Source organism: Cardiocondyla obscurior, linkage group LG04 (assembly GCF_019399895.1).
Source record: "Cardiocondyla obscurior isolate alpha-2009 linkage group LG04, Cobs3.1, whole genome shotgun sequence".
NCBI classification, from domain to species: Eukaryota; Metazoa; Arthropoda; class Insecta; order Hymenoptera; family Formicidae; genus Cardiocondyla; species Cardiocondyla obscurior.
In genome coordinates this window covers 6501283-6520200 of record NC_091867.1, presented here as the reverse complement: position 1 = coordinate 6520200, position 18918 = coordinate 6501283, and the positions used below count along the sequence as shown (strand labels likewise).

Below are 18918 nucleotides of genomic sequence, written 5' to 3'. Positions count from 1 at the left end.
ACTTTCAATTTTGTTTTAGCGCGTATAAAAAAATGCATTAATGAAAGCACATGCGATCTAAAAATATTAATTAATGACACAAGTAAACGAGCGCGCTGCTTTAATTTTACGTTTAAAATTAATTCTTTTCCAGCTGAGATCTCTACAAGTCTGAACATAGTTCATTCCCGCAAGTTCGTGGCACTGCCACTGCAGATTGTTAATAAAGGGGCGCGGAGTTCGCGGAGATTCAGTACGGAAAATCTCCGTCGTCGGCGCGCCATCTTTGAGCCCGTCCGCGAAGTCCCTTACGCCAGAGATGCCCCATTTAACGGCACCGCACGTTCTCTATTAACAGCATTTTCAATAAGGACACTGTGATCGTAACGAGATGTGGTTTTTGAGTGTGTGAAAAGTGTGATTTCGACGTGTGACAAGCGAGACCGACGTTGTGGAGACAAGCGCCGGCACACGACGGACCGTCTCGCAGGTAAGATTTATTCGCTTGTGAAACAACGAGATATCTCCCGTGCTCTTGCACGGCGCCGTACGTCGTTTCGCGCTGAGGAGAAACAGGCTTCGAGGTGTAACGTCGCAACGCACGCGTATCGACGTTGCGCTCGCGTGCTGACGTCACGTACGCGTCCCGACGACGACGCTTCGCGTCGCGAGAGAACGAACGAGGCCCGCACGGCCCCGAGGGGAGTTGGAAATACTTATGTAAGGCGCGGACCCTGCCGCATTTCCGCTCCGCCGTTGCGACGCGCCGGTTACCATATTGCACGTCACTCGGCCGACATTTCCTACCTTTCGGTTGGCGTTGCTCGGGAGCACCAGCCTTTTCAGCGCCTCGGCCACCCGGGATCGCGACGGGATCGAGAGACATTCCGCGTCGACGAAAAGGAACGGAAAGAATAAACGGAAAGAAAAAAAGAAAGAAAGAAAGAAAAAAAAAGAAAACGGAGAACCCTCGTTGGGAACGAGAGCGCAACGGAGTATCAGAGGTAACGACGGCGGCGCTTGCGACCCGCTAGGTCCGGGCGACTGCCCGGGTCGAAAATTATTATTGTCCGGCGTATTCGTCTTTTTTTTTTTTTCGGAGCTGTACATGTATGCGAACATGTACATGTCATATGTAATTATACACATTATGCAATGTCTATATATAGTATACAAGCGTACGCGAAAATATACTCGTATATATATTTTTTACCAAAGACGCGTGCATGTACGTATTTGTGAAAATTTTCTCATTCCGTATTTCGCTTTTATTTATTACTTTTACTTCTGCGGGAAAAATACGGTGTACGTGTATATGAAGTATATGCGTGTGTACGTGAAGAAGGTGGAGAAACCGAGCGATTCGATGGCGCGACTACTTCACGAAGTTCGTTTCACTCGCCGGGGAGGTGTGCGGTTCGTGAAGCTCGCAGGGCCGCGTAGATGCGCGAGGAACGAGGAGAAAGTCTCAGGGACGCGCGCGCTCTCACGCCACCAGGCCTCATCACGAAGATTCTCTAATCCGTGTCGCGTAGGTTAAGCGAATCTCTAACGAGGAGGCCGAGAGGACGGCACACGCGGAGATTGGCCCAACCTCGTGTGCCCGGTTTTCTTAGGGAGATAGGAGGGGAGGAGGGGGAAGGAACGGAAGCGTCGGACGCCTCGTTCTTTCCTTTTTGTCCTTTGCCGGGGCAGCTGCGTGTCCGACCGGGAATAAAAGAGAACATTCTAACCGGCGACGCGGATAAAATTTTCTCCAGCGGGCAAGAAAACAGGGGGAATCCGATGGGTGCCTACGCCATTTGCTCCGTTTCCCTTATCAGCGCCGGGCGTAGAAATCCGTTCTGTAATGTCGAAATTTCAGCCGAGATCGTATCGCTGGCTCGTGGACTCTCGCGATTTTTACTTCCCCGTCGTGCTTTTACGCTTCGCGAGTTTAGATTTCTTGCGCGCCTTGTCTAAGAATAATCAGGATAAGATAATAACTTTTTTTTTTTCTTTAATTTTTTTCAACTTATAGCGATAACGATACTCGTCTTCGAAAGTTTCACGGGTGGTCTTTTCTTTTTCTTTTTTTTTTCCTCCGTTGCTCGTCCGATGTAATACGGATTAAATGTGCGCCGAGACGACGGGGCACGCGTTCGATTTTATATACAAAGGTATCTAACGGATCTAGCGCGTATCGTGCGTTCGTGGGCACTACGTGGCATGGTCGGAGGGCGCTTGACGAAGCTAATCGATGTTAACTGGCCGAGGAATTGGCCGTTCCTCTCGCGCGGCATGGAGAGCTTGTAGATTGTGAGCGGGCAAACGGGAGTGCGAGGGCCGCGCGGGACAATCAAGAGGAGAAAGAAAGAAAGAGAAGGAGGAAAAGAAAAAAAAGATATCCCATTTGATTACGGACGCCCGAGGCCGCGCTGCGAAAATAATTTGGTCTCTTCCTCTTTGCCGCGAGTGGAGGACAGGTTAGGTTGCGCACGCGCGCACAGAGAAGAGGTTAGGTGAGTGGCTTTGACTTTTCTGTGAAAATTACATTATTTATCTCGTTGCCCGCTCACCTTAGACTATTTTAACTATACGATACTATCTGAGCCGCCTCGACACATCGAACATTTTTCTCGCTCCGTGGCTATCGGCATTTCGAAATCCGAATCGCGGCGAAGCTCCCTTCTTTCTTTCATTTGCATTCGGAGTGAATCGTCCAACCACTCTAACGCTTACCGCTCACGAAGGCATTAGAAAACGATATAGAAGACTGCCGGTTGCGAAAAACAGGATGCGTCGCATGACAATTGCAATTTACTCGCAAATGGAAACGTGCGAAGGGTCGCGGTTATTATTATCGTCATTTATTTTTAACGACAATGCGAGAACTGCGTTTGCAGGCGGACGAAGAGGGATATTCCAAGGCACGCGGAAGAATAAGGCAGAGAAAAGTGGACGCGCTTCGCTTTCACTGAAATCGCTTTCGTGCAGCAAATCCGGGAAAACTTGCGCGAACGCCGGCGACCGGGCACGCGAAAGAGATCGGATATTCTATCGGAAGCTGCTCCGAAAATCGTTTTGTAGGTCAGTCAGGAGGGAAGGACAAAATCGGCTCTGCCCACGTATCGAATCTGGGCGCATTATCCTTAATTCGCGCGGGGAAAGTTCGAGGTGTTATAAACTGCATATTCGAAGGGACTTGAAAAACAACGATGTCTCATGCGATTGTATATTGTTCACCGCGTGAATTTTTGATCGCGCATCGCGGAATAATAATGCCGTCGCAGCTTGTCGTTTGCGAAAAGAATACGAAGTGTTTTAACGGGTTCCGATTGAAACGGCAGGATGCTTTTTTTTTTCTTTTTTTATTTAACGTGATGCATATATTTTCAGGAATTTTTAATTTATCGGTCGTTATTAATATCTAAATCTCTGTTATTTTTGCGCTGTAATAACAGCTGACGCTTGTACGGACGCTTTTTGCAAATTCTTCTGTGCAACAAGTTGATATTTGCTTTTATTATAATGTGCTATACTTACATCTATCGCGAAGCAGACGGTATTATCGACACTCACAAAGAAGGCGTAAATAACAAGAAAACTAATAAATCTGTAATTAATAGACGTTTGTTATTAATACAATTAGTTGAAAAAAAAAATTAAAATTAAATCAAAATTAAATACGAAAGGGAATAAAATTTACAAACGTAGAAAACCAAATATGGCTCTTTTTCTCTCCGCGACTTCCGGCACGTATTCAGATGCCGATCGAATCCTTCCAAGCCGTCTTTTGAAACGTGTAAAACCTGCGAGGATGACTGTGCGAATTTTTAGCGTTTTGCGAAACTCGTCGAGGAAAAAAAAAAAGAGAGAGAAACAAAAAAAAGACATCGTCGTATCACATTCACTATATTCTCACCGATACGATTTTATGCGCGTGTGATGCTTTCCCGGTGGTGCTTCGATCCTCCAGTCTGTGCATATTTGTGCACGTTTCTGTGGGTATTTGCTTCGTGTGCATTTATCCCCCTCCTTTTTTTTTTTTTTTTTTTACGGAATACCGGAATACGCGCCGATTTCTGCAGCGAGAGCTCCCGCGAACGTGTCGGAGTCGTGATTTTCTGCGCGAGCGGGTTTCAACGCGCCCAGAGAGACAAGATATACCGCACGGGAGTTTCGTAATAAATATATACCCGGGATAAAATCGAGCCGGGGGAGAAAGAGACGGAGAAAGAGCCGACCTTGCCCCGCAACCGGCTGGCCAACAGCTTGTTGCCAAGCTAACGCTGCGTGCATAGCGAACGCGAACCGGTGCGACGCGTGCATTCGCGAAACTCCCGTGCACGCGTGAATGGCCGGCGTGTTCAGCGAAAAAAAAGGCTACTTTGCAACTGTTAAAAAATTGCGGCTTTAGTTGGCGTATGCCTTTAATTTTCATCGAATTAAAGATCACACGCTAATCGGACTCATGATTTTCGCAGCAGCTGCGAAGCAGCTAAAACACAGCCATTGATTGCGAAACGATATAGGGAACAATTATCAATTAAGTTTCCATCGAGAGTTCGAATCGAGTCGAAGTCGAGTCAGGGTTGATTAATTAGTCAATAGATATCTTAGTTACGACGGCAAAAAAATTAATTCCGCTGTAACCAGCATATCTAGTAACTAATTACTCAACCCTGACCCGATTTTGACCCAATTCGAACTCTCGGATGGAAACTTAGACGTTGGAAAAGATGGGGGACCAACTTTACAGATGTTGCGAGACGAAACCGGTTCCCAATTTTCGTGTAACGTACTCAAAATTATATTAAAAGAAAAAAGAAAAAAAAATCCCTCACGCACATTTCTTTCCTCGTTACGAGACCACTCTCGTCAGGCCCGAGATTTAATTTCGTTGTCTTCGTTGAGTGATAATTAATTAAGATCGCTCGCGATGCTGCCGCATTATCGAGCACTTCCTAATGCGTCTTAATGCACATGCGTATACATACTTATGTGCGCGTGAATATAGTCGGCGCGATTCTGGCGTGTCATTTCGGAGCGCTCGGAAATAAAAATAAACCCGTTACGTAAGACGCCGCGAAGACAGGCCGTTAAAGCGTCGTTTATTATGTTTGCCGTTGCTGCAACAGGACCACATGTAATCGCGCCGAGGGCAGTTTATTAGCGGCGGTATCAGTGCGGGACACACATGACCCGGCTCACAATGAAAATCGATTTTCCTACGCCTCTATTTATCCCGATAATGCATTTACGCCGATTAGACAATGCCGGGACCTCGGGCTGCGCCGGCTATTTTTTCTCGCATTCGATAATACCCGGCGGAGCAGAAGATATCAATCGATTCGGTCGCTAAATATTTGTAATTATTATGTCACGCGTCTTTCATCAATAGCAGTCGACGCCGCGTGTCTTCTCTTTTATTCCACACTTTATTCTTATCTCCCGTGCTCTGCATTAAACATCGTGCCTGGGTTTTAAATAGCATTTTTGCCAAACGCGTATCGGGGCACGTTCGGCTCACGCTTCGCGTCTATTTTTGCGCCTACTTATCATATATTTATTATGCAATAATTAAAATACGATTTATTTCTGAATTATTATGATCTAACGAAGCACATCGAGTATTTATTTCGATGAAAAAAGGAAATTTCGAACGATTTTCCGAGTTATTTGCCATGGAAAAATAGTATCGCGAGTGTTTCAGCTTTCGTTATCGGTTGAAGAGCACACAGGTTGAGGTGCTCGTCGACACCGAGCGTCTCTTATTGATCCACGGTGCCCGCGGAAGTTGGCTCGAAAACTTTGTTTCGCAAATGAAATCCGTCTCCGGATGGACGTGTCGAGCGAACGCAATCGTAAAATTTTTCTTTTCTTTTTTTTTTATTGTTTCATTTAGCTTTGTAGATTAGGGGGAGATCGCTCATATTAGCTCGGAGTCGTACATTAGAGTTCCCAAACGTATAATCTATACGTCTCTCTTAATTACTATCCCCCTGTTTAATTATTGTTATGAGTTTTCTCTATCACTTCCCTGATTATCGAGTTCAAGAGTTTTAATTACTTAATTGTTGCCGATTGCTCGAGAACGTTAATACACATTTATGTTTTTTATATAATTTGCGTAACTTAAGATCGTTGTATATCGTCGATCTGATGCAACAATGATAATTCTAACGTAATTTACTCACAAAAGTATCCATTAAGAATATTCTTGGTTTCCTCCCCTTTCGATAAAAATTTATTAAGCTATCCAAGGTCGACCGCTGGCTGCGGTGACATGTCTCGCAATAAATTTTCTACAGTGATCCCTAAACAATATTTATAAGCATTTTGATGTTAATATCGACGCGTTACGATTAAACGTTACGTTTCCGCGGAATAAATCGTGTAATTGCATTACCGTGTTTGACGTACTTTTGCACCAACGGGAGTTTTATTTGAGTAATTTGATATCTCATTTGCGATTGGGGTGCCATTACTCGTGACAATTCAATACAGAGACGTCACATTGTTCGCTGATCCGATAAAATCGCTGCATCTGATCACGAACGCACCCACTGATGACCTTCCCCCGCGTAACGTAATCGAATTAGCATGGCTACAATTAGCGTCATCGCGCGAATTAACTACCGCATGCGAATTGTGTTGCGCCGCGTGAAAATTTATCTCGCGTGCAAATCACGTTTATCCGATTTTAATTCCGAACAGACGATTCCCCGGGAACGGGATTATTTTTCCCACCGCGTTGCGTTTCAAGGGAGAAAAAGTTGCGCGCCGGAATTCCGGATTCGGAGGAATCTCTTAATTTCGCGAGTACGAAAGTTTTAACGTTAAAACCAACTCCGTTTCTCTCGGCGATCTCAAATTTCAAATAGTCTTTCTCGCGAGCGTAGCGGCGCGCAGCGTAAAATGGATAAAAAAAATGTGGGAGGAAGAGAGCAACAATTTTCGTCGTTAATAATTTTCGCTTTGATGGTATTTTTGCGGAAAAATACGGAGCGGAATAGAATTGAAAGAAATAGAGAAATGAATGGAGTTTCGTGAACGATAACGCCCGATTCGACGATAACGCCAGATGGTCTAAGAATAATTATGAAACGAGTGTTACAATATAAAGAGGCTAATGAGTTCTTTCGAGCTGATAATAACTCCTTGGTGTCCCGATAAACGAGACTTTGCCAACTCGCCGTGCCGTACCGTTTGCCCTACTAGACGTTCTTTTTTTTTTTTTTTTCTCCACGGAGGAAGGACGGTATCAATTTTCCTCGTCTTCCTCTCTTATCGGCACGTCCTTCGATGTGGAGGGAGTGAACTTTTATTGCGACGGCCTCATTCGGCAAACAGCTCGTTACTTTAATCCGCCTTTAATAACGAGAGAGGCTTTCCCTCGCGGAACGAGACCGCAAATTTCTTTAGCGAGCATCAGACCTTTCGCAGGTCGCCAATATCGCGCAAAAATGTGTGCCACGCGACTGATATTGTACCCACCAGTGAGCAATGTGGCAAGTGCTACTTTTGCGATACGTTGGCTCGAATTCGAGCGGCTAAAGGAGCTAGATATCTCCTCAAAAATCCGACTCGAGAGTTCCGAAAAGAGGCTCGCGATAATTGATAACGAGAGATAAAGTTATTTATTATTTCGGCGTAGCGACCGCGGGAAGCGGGGGAGAGAGAATCAATTTATCCGGGCCGTTTGTTTCGTCGCCGGGAATGCGGGATGCGGATCCGTGCGAATTAGTCTCGTCAGTGATTCGGATCCGACGGTAATGGTTACGTGCACTCTATTATTACGCTATCTTTAGGATGTATTCAAAATAGCGGCGACTCGAAGTAGAAGGGCAGACGTGCGCCAGAGAGAACAGCGCGCGTTACTCGTCTCCGCACGTATTTACATATACATGCACCCTACGTGCACTCGCGCACACGTCCCGGGGTTCTCAGTCTCCGTGGCTGCTGCTCCTAACGACGCAGTTCCGCCGACCGGTCGTAGACGCGCGCACCAACGACGACGCTTCTACCTCCACGCTTACATTGACAGATCGCGTATATCTTTTTTTTTTTTTTTTTTCCTCGCCGTTCCCGTCCCCGAGCGCGATGTCGAAGCCTTCGAAATAACGGTACTCGGTTCGAAGCTGCTTGCACGACTTCGGTTAATCGTAACCCGAATCTAATACTCGCGGAAATTTCGAAAATACCGCAATATCCGCTCACGCGAGATTTACGTAGGATATGAAAGGTTAGTACCTTCGTCTATTCAAGGCGTCCAATTTTCTGCTCAGAATACTCCGAATCGCCTCGGTCGTGTCGTGGTGAAGATCGAAGAAGTCCCGTGAAATTCATCAGCGACTTTCGCGAGTAGATCTCATACCTAGGTGCGAATGCGCGGGGGTTGAAAGCCACTGGTCTGCGAGTGCACACAATGACTACCTGTGCGCGCGCGCGCGTACACGCAACACACACGCGCAGCGGCATCGAGTGGATCAATAATTTTTGATACTCGCGTACGGGACATTCAAAATACGCGCTCGCGGCGCATGCAACGCAGTTACGTCGCGTCGACGACGACAACGGCGGGGGCGGAGGGGAAAAGGGTGGGTAAACGCGGGGAAGAAATGCGCATGGAAAATGCCCCGCGGATCGCGGCAGGCAAGATGATGCTTCCTTTACACGTAAAGCGGAGTCAAGCGCGCGCGCGTGTGTACACGCCACACATACAGAGACAGAGTCGCGTCGAATAGCGGCGCTTCGCGTTCCGATGCGCTAGAGACACTCTGGGAGTCCGAGCGATCCGCCATTTTTAATCGATATAAGCCAGCCTCGACCGTGCGCGGTTTAATAGAGAGGCGAGAATATTGTTTGCAATTGTTTTACGCGAGTTTGCAGAGACGTACGTACGTTTAATCAGATGGGTATTTCCCGGAACGCCCTTCGGTACACCTCCCGCATCTCCACCTCTCTCTCTCTCTCTCTCTCTCTCTCTCTCTCTCTCTCTCTCTCTCTCTCTCTCTCTCTCTCTCTCTCTCTCTCTCTCTCTCTCTCTCCATGCCTGATAAAAATACGCAACCGTGCGCGTTTCATTGAGTAAACTATTAGATTAGATAAGAGATTGGCATATATCGATTAACAACCGTGCGATAATGCAGTGTTGAAAGCGCGTCGTGCGCTTCTGCTGCGAAAATCAGATCTCACGGAGTCTTAAAGCAAACATAATTTTTGCCGGAGTTTGATCCGAAAATGCTACGACGTCGCGACGTCCCCCCCCCCTTTTTTTTTTTTTCTCTCTCTCTCTTTTTCCTAGGGCTTGCTCGTATTGACGCGGAAGTGGTACAACGGATACCTGTGGCTGAAAAAGCCCAAGCGTTCCGCGGATGATCATGCATTCTTTCTATATAATCATCAAGCGGGAACGCTTGTTACTTCCGAGTAACGCTAATTAAACACGCGTTTAACGTTATATTTTTACACGGCTTTCGGAAAATTGCTGGCTGCTCCTTGCGAAAAGGTTTGATAAAACGTAGCATTAAATTAATAGAAAGTATTATTCTTGTATTTGTCAGTCTTAATCTTTTAGTATTTCGAAGTTGGAAAAATGTATGGATATTGCTGGGTCGATAAACGTTTCAATATTCTCGTCTTTCAAGATCTCACGACCAAGTTTCTGTCCCTCGCGTCTTAGTCGACGGCGTCTGCGATGGCGATCCGCTCTCGGGTTCGGTTGCGCGTCGGAAATTATTCTCGGATGGCTTCCCGTTTAAGTCGATAAACCGTACGGAAATAATGTGGCCCGCACGGATGCGGAATCGCAAGTGGTAGCGAGGCTAAATTTGAATGAAGCGCGCGACCTCGCGCGAGATTTTTTTTATGGCGTTTGTCATAACCGATTATGTGACACGCGAGTAGAATTTTTCTTTTCGACGAAAGAAAAAGAAAGAAGAGAAGGTGGAGTGACAAAGATAGAAAGAGAGAAAGGCAGAAGAATAAAGAAAGGGAAGGCAAGAAAAAGAATGGGTGAGAGATTAAGATTAGCATGGCGGAAGATAAAACGAAATCCGAACTTGGAGTCGTGAACGCGTTAAATAATTTTACGTAATCTTGGTTGGAGGCTCCATCGAAATATTAATGGTCTTTTCGTGGCGTCGATATGTCGTCTGCTTGGCGAAATGTCATTTCTGCGCTAATCGTAATGTCGATACGTTCTCCCCAGAGAGCAATATGAGCATATAAAAAAATAACGCGAAAATGCCGCACGGTGACCGGCGATGGAGTCAAAGCCTGGAAAGAATACAAGGTAGCGATTTCGCGAAAAAGTTCGTCCAATTCATCGCGCGGCAGCTTAGGTACCGTGCGACTGGGAGGGACAAGCACAGCAGCTGAGCGGCGACGGGCGAGAAACGTAGCGTTGAGAGGCAGGAGGAAGGTAACGTCGCCCGCGCCACTCCTCGCCGCGCCGATCGCTCCGATCGCGCGCGCGACGCGGCGCAACGTTCGCACTGCATACGGCGGGGGGAGGATGGTCGCTCGCGGGAACGGCCAGCCTGAGCGAGCGGACCTACGCTTCGCTATTCCGTGCGTTCTAGCGAAATAGCTTCGTGCTGAGACTGAGTCCGTTCTTCGTGTGCCCGGAAGCCGAGCGTAAGTTCGAAAAAAAAAAAAAAAAAACGACGGTCGTCATCGTCGCGGGCGAAGTCGCGTACCCCGGCCGCGATCGAAGGGTCACTCGCGCGGCACTCCCCGCGGTGGCCCTTTTCGTATTTTACCTTTCGTCCCTACGCGCAGCCCACTACCACTACCGCCGTGGCCGCCGCTGTCTTAACCTTTTTAAGTGGAATTTACGCGGCTACGCCGATGTTGCCGACGCTCATTCGCGAATGTGTCTCGCGCGGTCGGGGAGGGCAGAAGGGAGTACGCAGGATCCTACGTCGGTTGTCTTTTAATCGTCCCGAGTGACCCGATGTGCGAAGCTCGGTTCGAGGTACGTTTTTTTTTTCCTCGATGGATAAAAAAAATTTCCCTGTTTCTCGTTCGCTATCTCTTTTCTACGACTATTCCATTCTCCGTGCTAGCATCTTTGTCGTTTTCCCCTATCTATCCCCTCTTTCTCTCTCTCTCTATCTCTCTCGCTCTTTCTGTTCCGTGCTTCGTGCGCTCGGCACATTTGCGAGCTCCGCTTGTTCACCGGGAAGTGCGTCGCGCGTCGTGCTACTCGCACCACCAGTGACGTTTGTCGCACACCGCGCTGAGCTCGGAGTCTGCCCAGAACACCCCGGACTCCTCGGAGGCTCGGAGCATCGAGGTGGCATCTACGGACGTAAATAATGTCGCGTTATCAAACGATCGTATATCGTCGCGCAGCGTTTTTCTCTGTCGTCGCACTCGCCATCGTCGTCGCCGTCGAGTCGAGTTGAACGCTGATCATTCTCGTCGCTTCCGCGAGTGGCCGAGATGCTAAACGCCCGCCCGTGCGATATTTCGGGCATCGAGTGAGCCAGGATGGCCTGTGCGGCAATTACGTCGGTTTAGGTTAGGGTCCTGGCACAATGTCGTGACGTTCGACTAACGGGTCTCGGTTCCGCACCCGGCTATAGAAAACTTAGATTTAACCTTGAACGGATCTTTTACGCTCTTCTTTCTCGTTTTGCTGCTTTGAAGTGCTGCGATCGATAGCAGCAGCGAGCTGTAGGAAAGACTGCGTTCGCAGTGGATTTGCTTGAACACTCGAAAGAGAATCACTCGATGTGAAGATAAATTAATTTTTTTTTTAATTTTGATTTTTCTTTTAAGTTTAAATAATATTTATGTATTAATGTAATTTACAGATTAAATTTCTTTGTTTCCATTTTTTTTTTTTTTTTTTTTTTTTTTGTTAAATTATAAGTTTGCTTGAACCCTGAGATGTTTATTATTTTTTACGTGATGTATACTAAGCGTATACTGAATGAAAGAACGTCTTTTTAGAGTTAAAACTGTCTTTTGAATTGTAAATGAATGAAATAGCTTTATCTGTTTTATAATTCTGAGTAAATTTATTCTAACCGAATTTTTACTTGTCAAATTATATTGACAAATGCACAAAGATCCTTTCAACGTGCTTTTTCTATGTGTAGTTTTTATTGAAAATATCTTATTCTAAAATTTATTCTGCAATGTATTCTTATTTGATAATTGTAAACTTAAAAACATTCCGTTTTTGTTTCTAATAAAAATGCATTGCTTAATCAATTTTATAATATTGCAAAATTATAATGGTACTAATTTTTTGTTTTTTAGATCTCCACTGGCATGGAGCTAGGAGCGCACTGATAGCGTTAGTTTACGAGGTACAATTTATTATTATTATATTGTCTGTAAAATTACGTACATAAATATCTAAATTTTTTTTTTTACACAAAAATTTATATTTCTAATAATATATCTGATAGAATAAAAATTTTGCTATGTAAAAACTAAAAAGTTACTGACAAACATATTTGTGTTTTACATACAAGATCTTGGTTTCTATGCATTGCCTGCCAAAGAAGAACTGAGCCCAATGTTTCCACACAATTCTAGTTCACATGAGATTTCTACAGAAACAAATGCCTTCGTACAAAATTCCATGGTATGTATTATGTGCACATTATATTGCAAGTGTTTAAACTAATAGTTGTGTCACATCACCGGCATATAAATGTTTAATTTGTAATGATACGGTGGCGATGTGATACTATAAATTATTAAACTTTTTATATCATAAATTTTACTTTGTGAAAATTATAAAAACTTTTTGAAACTAACTTATATAAAAGTAATATAAAATAATGTCTATAATATATTAAATTAAAAGTAATAAATATATAAAAATTGTGTACAACTTATACATAAAAATAATTTTTTTTTTGTATTGAAACGACTTGAAAAAACTTTGCAGTCACATGTATAACTTATAATAGTATTTATAGATATTGCTGCAATCTAAAATTGCATCATTTATTACGAGTATTTAATTATCTCCATTTATACGCGCAGATATGTTAAATTGTTTTTTTTTTTTAATTTTTTTGCAAATTTATAGTTTGTAAATTACAATTATCTGCAATTACTACAGTCATCTGGTGTTCATTTATCTTCGCAATAATATCGCTTTAATACCGTACTATTTCTCGCATTATTTGTTTATTAATCTTATTTGTTTAAAGATAATAATTTTTATTTAGTGCAAACGTTACATGCTACTTTTATATGTTTATAGGGGGATGTAGTAGTATTAGAGGAAAGCAGTCTGGATGGGGTGGAGGAAGGGGAAGGATCAGAGCACATTAGGTACTGTGATATCGAATCGATAGCAAACAGCAGCATGATGGCAGCACCTATTAGCCATCCCGAAGCTACCGCCGCCAATGACTTTTCAACCGTCCTGCTGAACCAAGCTGGTGAGTGAATTATATATTTTAATGGTATTAATATTTTGCATATATTTGTTGAACTTGTTTATCTTTATCTAATTAAATTTATTTAATGTTTTATGTACTAATATACAAAATTAAGTATGTTGTTTGGAAATTAAAATATTATTTGAATATTGGTATTTATTTTATAAACTTGTAAAGCTGAATAAAATTCTAAGCTCAGCTGACAAATATTTGGAATTAATATTTTGCAAGAAGCGTATTTGTATTAAAAGCAAATTATTTTATTTAAATTTTTTTATGTGAATATCGTCTTTAAATTATATTACCAATAATTTTGTTACTGCTGTACAATTAATAATTTTTTATTAGTTATTTTAATATAATTTTGATTTTGCGCATTTAAAAATATATTTTACTTTAAGAAATAAATGCTTTTAAACGTCTAAGAAGAATATTGGCAATTATGTAGGAAAATAGAAATTAAATCCATGGCGCAACATTGTATTCTAATTGCAGGTGAGTTCAACTCAACCGGCATAGGTAAGGCCTGCCAGTCAGTGGCGCCAGCAACCACAAAATACCCAACAAATCACCCTCAAATCTGCGATAATAATAATAAAATAAATAATCACAACAATGCAGAACATAATCATCACAAGTACAGAAAGCAAAACACACCGGGCTTGCTTGGTCCGCAGCTGGGCAGCTCCGCCAATAACTCTAAGTCTACTTGTAAGACATTAAGTGATAATAAGACTAGCTTTAGTACTGTATACATTAGGATAACACATATAAGGGTAAGTGTAAATTTTGTAAGGGACGAAGTGTGTTACAACATCGTTGGGGTACCTAGCCTAGTTAGGATACCCAAGTCTGATAGTCCCCAACGGTTGTTACACCTCCCTAACTCTGATGACAATTACTCCTTACTAGGGTCCTGCCTTGACCTAGGCGACAACAATAAATTTAAGGCTAATTTTAGTTACATAAGTAATAACAACTCCAAATCTGTGATATTGCTCAGCTCAACCAGTTACAGTAACCATTACCTCCTCTTTAGTGGTGGCTTTGACAAGATAGCTGCTGTTATCCCGGTACTTTGTATTAAAAGGGACGATTCTACCACCACCACATCGAATAGAATGAAACTACTAGGTGATAAGTACGCCCTAGTTACCAGTTTTGCTCAGATCTCTAGACTGCTTGCAAACGATAGAATTCTGGATGATTCTAACTCTGGCATCCGCGTCTCGCTGAGCTGCCGAATAGCACGACACTTCTTGGAATCGCATTTGAATTACAACACTCTACCACCGGTGTCTGCTTGCGCTCGGAATTTCGCGATGTACACCGCAAGTTCTTCCATTACGCTTATCGTTTCCAGAAACGAAGTAATTGACCACACTTTGCGATCTTTCCTGAAAAATCTCACACAACTATATGTACAATCTTCTATTTCTCCATTATGTAATGTCACTGTGACCGAGCTGATGCAACACATATGTGTTCCACTATTAATAATATGTAAAAGTAATGATTACAACGTTGGTAATAATTATAATGAATATTATAATAACGAGTACGGTAACGTTGGTAGTATTGAAGAAGAAATTAATATTAGTAATAATAATCCAGATGTTATCGGAGACATTGTTGACATCGCTGTGTGCTACAAGACTAGTGTAATGATGATTACTAATGTTAGGATCTTAGGGTCTCAAAATGATGGTATTAGTTGTACCGAAGCAACAATATATACTGTTGGTGCTCTTTTATTTCAGGATAACAATAAGCCTCTAAACACTTGTTTTAAGATTAGTAGACATAGGGGATCGGTCGCTGCCGGTCGCGAATCTAACTCTACCATTAAGTCTGTATTTAGGTCTAAGTTCAGCGATAAGTGTAGTAACGTTAAGTTTGAAACATCTCATACCGCTCGACTTGACGAATCTGACAACAGTAAGCAAGTTAAGTTGACTGTCAACATTCCTATAATGACTACCTGCAAGCCTACGATGACGCTTACATGCCAATCAGCCACCGTCGCATCCCAAACAATTGTTGTACCTGTATCTCGGGCGGAGAGCCGCACGAACGACAATGATATGCGATTGGAATATTTCAATATACTCCAAAATGACCAAATATGTATCCAATATATGTTGCTAAGTCATACAGATGATCTTAATAAGGATGACTTGTGTCGTTATGACGCGACGAAATTTAAAGATGCGCAAATTATTGCTACCGACAAGCTCAAGGCTACCGCAACATCGAAAGATGACGCTCAGTTGATCTGCAAATATCACCGAGATACTCCCAAATACGACCAAAGTCGTAAGAATGATGACGATAACGCTATCACAACCAACAGCAACGAAGATTTCTCTCTATCGACTACGATATGTCACCTCCTCAAACACTATGTGCGTGAATTAATTTCTGCTTGTCAGAAAACTTACAAGACGAACACATACGAATACGAAGTTAACCGACGCCGACTACGATCTGTCCTGGATGTCTTATTTCGCAAATGCATCTCTGAGTTGTATGAAAATTACAACGAGTCTATTACAAGCTACAAGCAACGCTGGGGCATACCGATGGGATTGCGCTTAGTAGGAGGTGGTGAAAGCTCTTTGAACAGCGGAGGAGCTACCAGCTGGGGAACTACGCAAGCCACTACGCCAAATAATAATAATACTAACCAGAGTGGATGGGGCGGTACACCCGGCAATCCTCCCGGTAGTGCTAATGCGCCGAATAATTGGGGCGGAAACACTGTCAACCGATCTGTCACTGGTAATCCAAATCAAAATCAAAATCAAGGACCGCCTGGAAACCAAAATAATCCAGGTAAGAGCATTAATTATTAATTCTGTATGTATATATTCAAAATATTCGCAAGTATTTATAAAAACTTTTAATATTTATCAAATTACTTTGTGTAATAATTTTATCTACTTCAATTGCTATTAAATTGAATACTGTATTAATTATTCAGATTTATTAAAATATTATAATGTTACATATTAATATTAAAATATGAATATTTTAAATATGTATAAATACATCTTTACAAAATTATTTTAATGTTAATTGAAAAACAATTTTATTTTTGCTTTTAATTTATAATAAGATCTCTATTTTAATTTTTTAGGTAATGTGAGTAAAGTTAATAATCCTAATCAACAATCGAATCAACAATCTGGTCCTCCAACATCTCAATCAAATAACCCTACTCAAGGAAATCAGAATAATAACCAATGGTCTCAGGGAAAATCTAATAACCCAAGCGGTCTTGGACAAAATCCATCAGTGCAGAACAACAACAGTAGTGGCGTTCAACAACAGCAATCTTCAAGTTCAAGCGCAAATAATAATCAGTCCAATAATCCTACTCAAGGAACTGTAAGCATTGGTAACACATCAACGACTAATAATCCGTCTACGAAGCAGCAACTTGAACAACTTAACACAATGAGAGAAGCGCTTTTCAGTCACGACGGTTGGGGTTGTGTAAGTAAAATTATATATTTAAAAATGGTTATATTAAAATTATTTGTATTATTTGATAAAAGATTTAATTTTATATGTAAAAAAAATATAATATAAAATAATACAATAATATGCGCCAATAATCTTTATAATTATAAAAAAGATACTAATTATATGCTTTTATTTTTTTCATATAATATTTAATGTGACATGAACTATAATGAATTATTTTGCAGCAAAACGTTAATCAAGATACAAATTGGGACGTTCCAACATCACCCGAACCAAGCATTACTAAAGATGGTGTACCGATATGGAAGCCTCCGGTAAATAACGGCACCGATTTGTGGGAGGCGAATTTGCGTAACGGCGGACAGCCACCGCCTCAGCAACAAACGAAAACACCGTGGGGTCATACTCCTGCAACCAACATTGGCGGCACTTGGGGCGAGGACGATGAAACAGCAGATTCGTCTAACATGTGGACCGGTGCACCGACACAGTCTCAGCCGAGCGCGGCTCAGTGGACCGGTGCCGCCGGTAATCAAGCCGGTATGTGGGGAGATAGGCTGGTGAAGGCTGGAGATAGTAGATTTTTATAGGCAAAATATTTTTCCAAATTACTTGATTTTAATTAAAAAATATTCTTCATTTTTATAGTATTAGCTGTTTGTAATGTGTCTGTTAGCGTATTGCTAACGTATTCTTTATATTCAGAAACCCGAATCTTATTTACTTGTTAATAAAAATTTTTAGTAGAATTATAGAATAATAAAAAAAAAAAATACTGTAGTATACTATAATTCGTATATTGTATAAGAAAAGTATCACTTTTGTGATAACGTTTTAGAAGTTTAGTTAAACTTAATGTAGTAAATACTTTTGGGTTTTTGCATATTACTATTTGATGAATTAGTGAATTGAACAGAGACTCCGGCGTTTACAAAGCTTTAAAATAAAATTGGAGGTTACAGTTAAAGCGATTTTCATTTGATTTTGCAAATTTGCCTTTGCAAGTGCTATCAGTTTATGGAAATACGTTTTTTATGTGGAAGTGCTATATTAGATGCTTTCATATTAACATGTGCATAGAAAAACGACAGTTTAATATAATTACAATATTTTTTATCTTGCTTTTTTTATTATTTTTTAAATTGTATAACTCGTTTATTATTTATTATAATTCACATAATTTTTTATATTAATTGCTCTACAACTGATTGCAAGGCAAAATCAAACTATCGGTTTATAAGTGATTATTTTTCTGTTCATTATCTGCGTATATAAAATTAAATACTTTGTAAAATTGCAATATTAAACATAATGCAGATTTGACGAAGCATAATCATGTTCAGATAAATATAAATCTTATAAATCGATATGATTATCGCACACAACGAAGGAATCATGACTATAAGAATCATTGATTGCGACAGGATCCAATTGGGGCGATCCCAGAATTGATCATCGAGATCCAAGGGACTTACGATCTGTGGATCCACGAGAAATGCGTGATCCTCGGGATCATCGTATGTCGTTGGATCCTCGAGATCATATGCGAGTGATGGATCCTATGGCGCGCGATCCACGAATGGCCGACATGCGTGGCGATCCACGCGGAATATCAGGTCGATTGCATGGTGCAAATGCGGACGCCATGTGGAGTCAACCACCCGGACCACCTCATCACCAAATGGGCCACCAACACCCCTCTGGACCGCCAGCTAAGATGCTTAATCCGTCGAACATGAATCAATGGGCTGCACAACCGCCGAAGGACATTATGCCCGGCAAACCGTCTGGTTGGGAAGAGCCTTCGCCACCTACGCAACGACGTAACGTGCCCAATTACGACGATGGAACTAGCCTCTGGGGAAATCCGGCTGCTAATCAACGTGCTATGCCAGGTAGCAAGGTTTCACACTGGAAGGATATACCTGCACCTAACTTGGCTCGTGGAGGTACGCGTTTGCAGAGCGTTCCAAAATTTATTCTTTGTTTTATACTGTTAAAAGAAAAGAAAGAGAAAAAAAAAGAAAAAAAAAACGGGGAAAGGAACGAT

General features: G+C 42.2%; 1 protein-coding gene across 7 annotated transcripts in view; it reads left to right on the top strand.

The window, feature by feature from the left end:
- The first annotated feature begins 312 nt into the window (after positions 1 to 312).
- Gw (trinucleotide repeat containing adaptor protein gawky) overlaps positions 313 to 18918 on the top strand; it is a 50778-nt gene continuing 32172 nt past the window's right edge. For 3 of the 7 annotated variants that reach the window (XM_070655202.1, XM_070655201.1, XM_070655195.1), the window contains exons 1-8: positions 313 to 469; positions 12238 to 12287; positions 12456 to 12568; positions 13199 to 13379; positions 13875 to 16214; positions 16519 to 16877; positions 17093 to 17408; positions 18293 to 18817. In XM_070655202.1, coding sequence (XP_070511303.1) covers positions 12500 to 12568; positions 13199 to 13379; positions 13875 to 16214; positions 16519 to 16877; positions 17093 to 17408; positions 18293 to 18817 — 3790 coding nt within the window. In that variant the 5' untranslated portion in view covers positions 313 to 469; positions 12238 to 12287; positions 12456 to 12499. Of the gene's footprint in view, positions 470 to 2045; positions 2481 to 10512; positions 10603 to 10844; positions 10943 to 11299; positions 11491 to 12237; positions 12288 to 12455; positions 12569 to 13198; positions 13380 to 13874; positions 16215 to 16518; positions 16878 to 17092; positions 17409 to 18292; positions 18818 to 18918 lie in introns of those variants that run through there. The other 4 variants (XM_070655200.1, XM_070655196.1, XM_070655199.1 and 1 more) reach the window with 4 other exon arrangements.